This window comes from Sinocyclocheilus rhinocerous, unplaced genomic scaffold (genome assembly GCF_001515625.1).
Source record: "Sinocyclocheilus rhinocerous isolate Xijiao unplaced genomic scaffold, SAMN03320098_v1.1 scaffold312, whole genome shotgun sequence".
Classification (NCBI taxonomy): Eukaryota; Metazoa; Chordata; class Actinopteri; order Cypriniformes; family Cyprinidae; genus Sinocyclocheilus; species Sinocyclocheilus rhinocerous.
In genome coordinates this window covers 35,697-43,454 of record NW_015624544.1, presented here as the reverse complement: position 1 = coordinate 43,454, position 7,758 = coordinate 35,697, and the positions used below count along the sequence as shown (strand labels likewise).

Genomic DNA, 7,758 nt, shown 5'->3' with positions numbered 1-7,758 from the left:
TATGATTTCTGAAGATCATGTGACACTGAAGACTGGAGTAATGATGCTGAAAATTCAGCTTTGCATCACAGGAATAAATTAGATTTTAATGTATATTAAAATAGAAAAATATTGTTTTACATCATAATATTTCACAATATTACATTTTCTCCTGTATTTTTGATCAAATAAATGCAGCCTTGATGAGCATAAGAAACTCCTGTAAAAAAAAACCATTAAAAATCGTTACATTAAAAAACTTTTGACTGGAAGTGTGTGTGTGTGCTTTTGTTTTTGCCCCCATTTTTCATGAACTGAACTCAATATTTGAGAGAAATAGGCCTTTTGTGTACATAGAAAAAGTCTTAGATCTTTGTTCAGTTCATGAAAAATGAGGGCAAAAACAAGTGTTGCGTTTATAATTTTGTTCAGTTATTCTTTTTAATAGTTAACTTTTAACTATTTTTGAATTATTCAGTCATCAAAGCTCTGTGAATATTGGTCACAGACACAGAGATTTACTTACAATTTTACCAAGCTAACTACTCACTAAAAACTCCCACAGATCATGTTTTCAGGCTATTTCAAGTCTTATTTTGACGTAACAAAGTGGTTATATTTAAGTATTTGAGTTGTTTACTTACTTTTTAAAAAAGTAAGTCTTCCCATTAAAGCCATTATATTGTTTATTCAGACAGATTAGCGAACGCGCATGAACACAAGAGGCGGGATTTATTGCATGAACCAATCACAGCCGAACATAACTAGTCAGATCCAACCATATCGCGATGGAGGCATTGTCTCCTCTCATGTGATTTCCCCCCATTCATCTCAATTACCCACCACCAAACCCACCGCACGCTTTAGGGGGGTCTGTTAAAACTCAATGTGCTCAGGGGAAGCGAGAGAGACGCGGACTCCTGCTTTAACTTTACCTGCTGGTGTCGCTGTTGCACAATGTTTCTTTAAAAAAAAAACGAGTGATATTTTGTAATGTTGTTTTATTTTTGTTCTACGATTTTTTTTCTCATCCACTATTTTGAGGAGACACTGCCTCCCTTGCCTACTCTGAGGAAACGCCCCTGATATATATACTCAACGGTCAAAAGCTGCAAATGCAATATATATATATTTATTTATTTATTTATTTATTTATTTATTGCATTTGCAGCTTTTGACCGTTGAGTGGCGCTTTAACAAACCCAAGTTATCAGGTGAACAAATTAAAGCACATTTCCCCTAGTAGCAGTCAGCTTCGACTTGCCAATGGGGGTTACATATGACAGTCGGCAGAAAATCTAAGAAAAACAATGTAGTTAAAATAAGTAATATTCACAGAAGCAAATTTAGTACTTATGTACTTATGTGCATTTGTTATTTAGAACGAATTAAGCAGCATAAATGTCAGGCCTGTGAACCTATGCTTATGTTTTCTCTGTGCTACACAGTACTACATGATATTTTAGATTTTTACACATTTAAGAGGTGTGCAGTGTTATTTATATCATATAAATCATGTTATATTACCATAAAAAAGAAACGGTGGTTTACTTTGCATCGAAACCAGTTCAGATTTGCTAAATGTCAAAATTGTCACATTACTTAATACTTGTCACAAATACAAATGTTTGAAATGTTAAAAATTTGCTAATAAAACGGCATGCATTTTCACATATTTTGTTATTCGTTATCAGTCCTTTATTTTGACAGAGAACTACATGATATGGGTAAAAGAATTATGAATTATGAATGTCCATGAATTAGGAAATCTTTGCGCTTTTTTTTTATTATTAATTTTTTTCTTTATTTTAGTAAAAACGTGAGCATGTTGTATTTAGCTAATAAAATGATGAAGTATAACGTGAAAGTGTTTAATTGATTGATGTGTTCGACACAAGTGTTCAACTGGTTTTATTGGATTTTTGAGCAGTGTGTTATGATTATCATCTATTTTATATTATCTAAACATTACCTGCTTAGGTAAAGCATACCTACCAACTATGAATGTGAGTGGAGCAGGAGTTACAGAGCTGTTTTATTCACTTGTTTTTTGTTTTTGTTTTTTTGTGCTGCTTGGTTTTGTTTTGTTTCATGAGAGTCACGGCGGGCAGCGAGAGAGACAAAGAAACTGGCCGAAAGAGACTGGCTACCATTATTTTGTTCCCATTATTTAACTAAAATAAGAAACAGATAATTAAAACTTGGCCACGGTTTAGCTAAAACAGTCAAACTGAAAAGAATGGTCAGATTAATCAAATGTCCTCACGTTTAAACCCACAAGTTCTCTCATTATAATCAACAAACGTCTCACTGTCGTTATTAGTCCTTCATAGATTCAGTCTTACATGTTATCTGTAACTTATTGTGAATATAAACCATCATTAATATAAACCATTTTGGACACCGCAAAGCTAAACTGCACGTTTATTTCTGTGTTTTGAAACGAATGTTGTGAATCCGGGGTTGTTCTCTGTAGTCATTCAGAGAAATGGGTCAAATCTCCACAGATGAGTTTGGCCGATCTTCAAAAGTCATTTTGACAAAAGGCTAACATGTAAATGGATATGTAATACAACTCATTAAATGACAAAATTCTGAACTTGTATTGACTAATTCAGGTTTTTTTTTAATTTTTTTTATGAAATACACAAATGACATGGACTTTAAAATCATATTTTGTATTCCACATTTTACATCAAATCACACAGGGAATACAAACACTGAACTCTATATGAAAATCTGCAATAATAAGTTTAATTGTTCCCATGCAGAACTTAGCTTATAAAAACGTAGTTCTGGGTTTTTTAGCATGTTTACTGTACACCTTGTCACGTAGCAGCTTTTAGGCATTGCTCTGTTTTTCGTTATAAGTCAGAAATGACAAGGAGGCAGCTTCCCGCAATAGAAAGTCAATGGTGAGCGTTGGATTGCCCCCCTCCTGTCTCTATAGTACATCGATGACGCATCCGTGTCCATTAAATTATTCATGAGACTACGTGTTCTTATCCTATGAGAAGACGCTTCGCTTAATTATTCACAACAGCATGTGTTGATTTGCTATGCCAGACGTTTCAGACTGTGAGATGACATAGCGCACATTAACTGAGAGAAACGTTCATGGATCGAAGAAGAGTGTTTGTTTTCGCTTTGTAATAAGAGTTTGGCACAAACGCGATTCATTCACTTGGTGAGCATAACAGTTTTTACAGCTCTGTGACACAACCATTCAAAAGGCTTATATAAACGCCACAGAATAAGCCTTAAAAGTTCTCAGAGGTGCAACAGCGCATTCATATATATGGTTTCGATGCAGAATGCAAATGGTTGTGCATTTATTTGTGTTTTTAACTCGATGGGAGCTAAATGAAACTGTCTGAACACGAAGCTGTGTGTGTTGTCTGTCTCCCTTCTTCCCCCTCCGCTGAGTCCACTCCGCTGTGCACCACGCCCACTTTTTTTAGCATTTTTAAAAACTGTGGTGAGAACTAACCAGTGCTGAAACGAACGGGGGGTTTCATGACCCTTTAAGTGTAATCTTAAACATTCAAAGAGGTAGTCTAAAATAATGACTGGTTCTGTACAGTAAAAAGTAAGGAACACCTCAAGCACTGCCGTCACTGTAATATTTAATCGTAACTGTGGTCAAATAGCTGGAACATTAAACATTTATTTGATTTTTTTTTTTTTCCTCTACTCACAAGTGAAAATGTCACCGTTCCAGCTTTATTGAGCAATGGTGTCAACCATCCATTTGAGTCACCTGGTGGTGATTTCGCGAACAAGTTTCACATGTGATTGGGTTGTATTTACATGTAGTGAATAATAGGCATTTCTTTTAACTGCATAGCGTTTTTGAGAGGAATGCGGAAACTTGAGCTGGCTTGAGCTAATGAGTCCTTATAGTCCACATCTGGGTGCCGCTGCTTCTTCCACTGTAAATCTATAATGGCGGCACTGGAATCTTGTGGGAGACTATGGGTGGTGAGATTATCAAGAACAAAGGCGATTTGGGGGCAGAAAATCCTGACTGTCATCACTTTGCAGTGAGGGCAGTATGATTTATCCAACACTGCTTTAGCATGGGCACAGACAGAGCAGGTGTCTGAAGGAGAAAGATTCTAAGGCACTGGCGTTCAGTGCCAGCCTGCATTCTGCGCATTTGAATGCCATTGGCTGATTCAATAAGGCTTCAGTCTTTTCGGAGAAAGGTGTTTCCTTTATAGCATCAGCTACTGACTCAATGTCAAGTTGAACCAAAATGAAAGGGAACTCCGAGACATTTACAATTACACACCCACCACAGATGTTGTGTGCAAGTTAAAACAGATTTGTGTGTTTGTGTGTGTTTCGGTGTTTCAGGGAGGCTTAAATGACTATAAAACATTTCTTAAAATTATTTAGTAGATATCCGTTGAAATGCTTCATTTTGCATTCATAATATAATATATTTTAAGTCTAATAAAGAAATGATCTCAAAGGGGGATCCTTGGCATTAGAATTATGAAAATTGTATGATTATGAAAATCGCTGATACAAACAGTCTTACAAAGTTACATCAAGGGTCAAATAAAATAGAAATAGCACCTCAAAGTTACAAGTTGCAATTGCATGATGTAACCACTTTTTGTATGTATGCTGTACAGGTCTGGTAGAAGATGTTTTGCTTAGCAAGAAAAGAAAAGAGAGAGAACAATTTATCAATGTTTATTTTTTAAGTGTCTTTATAGTCTGGTTGTTTTTAACACAATATATGCACATTTGTATTGCTTTGATAAGAGCTTTTCGTGCAAATAATTTAATCAGTGGAAAAAAGTTGTGTGTGTTTTTTCAGAAGCTCAAGCAGATCTTTGAAGAAGGATTGGAACTACAGAAAGCTCATCTGAGAGAGCAGCGTGCATATACTAAAGAACTGCGTCAGGAGAATTACCGCAAATACAAATATGAGATTGAGGCCATGGAGAACTACTACAGAGACCAGGTAAAAACAGTATTTATTCATGTGTGTGTTAACATATTGTACAGATTGTCTTTAAAATTAGAAAAGGTCACATTGTTTGATAATGGACAGTGAGTATTTGCTCTTTGAAAGCAAGCAATGCTCAAGATCAAAGTAAAAGTATATGTTGCAAAGTAGTTATTTTTGCAGGAAATTTAATCTAGCGTAACTATGTAGGAGGTCCTTTTATGACTATTTGATTTTTTGACTATTTTGTCAGTTAAATGCTTTACATTTTTAATGGCACTTTTAAAGGTGTCATGAACTTACATCCTGTAAGTTTCAAAACTTTCTCGTTTGTTTAAAAACAGCTTTTATTGAAACCAAGCTCAGAAACCGACTCGTTGTCGAATGTGCCACTTTATGACATAATAGTGTGGCTAAGCACCGCCTCCACAATAGAAGATCAACACCTGCTTCTACATCACTGCCTCTTTAGCCCCAACCACTGACTGCCGCATGTAGTAGGAGGAGAGGAAATACTAGAGAGACACAAACACCGTATTACTCCATCAACAGAACCATACAGATGGCATTACAAGATTACAAGACACTGTGTAGTGTAAGTTGTTAAAAATAGTCTTTGAATTCCTTGTGATCCTAACATATCTACATCGGACGCGAGCGCTGTTGCGTCATGTTGCGAATCAATTTCTTTTTCAGGTCAGAAGCGGCGCGAATGTCAGACGTAGAGCGGGACATCAGTTTACTGTCGGGATTTGTTGTGTCAATCCATACAGCATCCAGTGTAGACAGAATTGCAGATTATAATAGGTTCTGTTGTCTATAGTCGCATTAAGCCACTCGCGTCCGATGTAACCACGGAGTAAAATTAGCAAAGAGCTCCAGATCGTGTCAGTGAAACACTGTTTGTTTGTTTGCTTTACTTTGCTACGGATTCATTTTTAAACAAGACAGTATGATGCAGGCTTTTCAGAGAGACTGTCAGTAAATAATGATGCAGCGCTTAGTCTGACTATAGTGGATCCAAAAGTAATGTTGCAATACATAAGTGACTACGTTTACATGGACATCAGTAATCTGATTATTTACCTTATTCTGAATAAGACAATATTGTTATTAAGGTGTTTACATGAGTTGCTTTTAGAATATTCCTTTCATGTTCCCGTTTTACATGTTATAGTACATAGATCGATTAATGGCACACGTCATTACGTCCCCACGCCACGCCATCCGACATCCAACCCAGAATTTCACGTATAAACATATAGTTTGTCTTCGTTATGATGCCATATACAGTTTTGGGTGTTTCGTTTTTTATTTTACGAAAGCTTCAAGTGCAGTTAATTCTTTGTCATACTATACGTGCAAACAGATGACGGCGTTGTTGAAGCCATGCTCTTTTGTTGGCTGTCAAACGGTTGACCACTGCTGTGTGTGTATCCTGTTGCAAAATGCTGTAATAGTGTGATTAAGGTGTGTACATGTCTATACTGCACTTCAATAATGCGACTAAAATAGGAATACTCCACATGTCTTAATTCGATTTCTGTTTACTTCAAATAGTACTTTAGCCGGAGTAAGGTAATCAAAAATCTCTGTTTACATGGTAGATTCTTAATCAGAGTATTGCCTTAATCGTGTTAAAATCGGATTATTGTTCTCCATGTAAACGTACTCAATGTGAGTAAACGTGCTTTTACCACTACTGCATTGTCTGTTCCATTGTCTGTTCTATTACTTCTAAATTATGATGTTTTTTAATGTAAAATCACACTAACATTATAAGTGAACCTCAGAGAACATTATAAAATAATAATAAAAAAATGCAGTTAATGACCCCTTTAACTCAACTTTTTTCTTTTAATTGATAACTCTATGGATGTCCACAAAGATAATGCTATTCAAATTTATAGTCTAATTTATACCCCATATATAAAATAGTCAATATATGCAAATCTGTGACCACAACTAAAATTAGTTTAAACAAAGTATTAACATTTAAATAGAGTATTATTATTTTTTTCATTGCATGCCATAATTTTTATTACATTGCATGCTAAAATACTAAAGGCTTGAGTCTCTATAGCTGTTACGATCACCAGCTGGAGTGCCCATGAGCTCCACTAGAGGGCAAGTCAAGTCACCTTTATTTGTATAGCGCTTTGTACAATACTGGTTGTGTCAAAGCAGCTTTACAGTGTCAAACAGGAAAATTTGTTTGTCAATAATGTAAGAAGACAATAACAGTGTCAGTTTTCCAGCTAAAGTTAGTTCATTGATGATTCAGTGATGTCATCATCCAGTTCAACTCCAACTTCCAATAGTGTCTGTGCAATCAGTCAAGCGTCCCTAACTAAGCAAGCCAAAGGCGACAGTGGCAAGGAACCAAAATTCCATCGGTGACAGAAATGGAGAAAAAACCTTGGGAGAAACCAGGCTCAGTTGGGGGGCCAGTTCTCCTGCAGACGAAACCAGCATGGCGTGGTTTAATTCCAGGCTGCAACACAGGTGCAGAGGACTTGTCTGGTTCCCGTTGTCTTGTGCCGATGGTCGTCGAGGTGATGAGGTCTTCGCAGGGGATCTGTCTCTGGGACACATCTAGTTGACGTGGTCTCCGCTGACATTCAGGGCTGTAGAGGTCGTCTCTAGGTGCTGATCCACCACCTGATCTGGATATGGACTGGATATGGGTGGCTACAGTGACCATCTGATCTGGATTCAGACTGGATCTGTATGGCTACGGTGACCTCTGAATAAGAATGAAAGAGACTAATATTAGCGTAGATGCCATTCTTCTTACGATGTAACGAGTACATCGG

General features: G+C 36.6%; 1 protein-coding gene across 2 annotated transcripts in view; it reads left to right on the top strand.

Annotated features, from left to right (window-relative positions):
- LOC107741999 (centrosomal protein of 95 kDa) overlaps positions 1-7,758 on the top strand; it is a 189,746-nt gene that overhangs the window by 156,025 nt on the left and 25,963 nt on the right. For both annotated transcript variants that reach the window (XM_016554849.1, XM_016554846.1), the window contains exon 19: positions 4,811-4,957. In XM_016554849.1, coding sequence (XP_016410335.1) covers positions 4,811-4,957 — 147 coding nt within the window. The remainder of the gene's footprint in view (positions 1-4,810; positions 4,958-7,758) is intronic.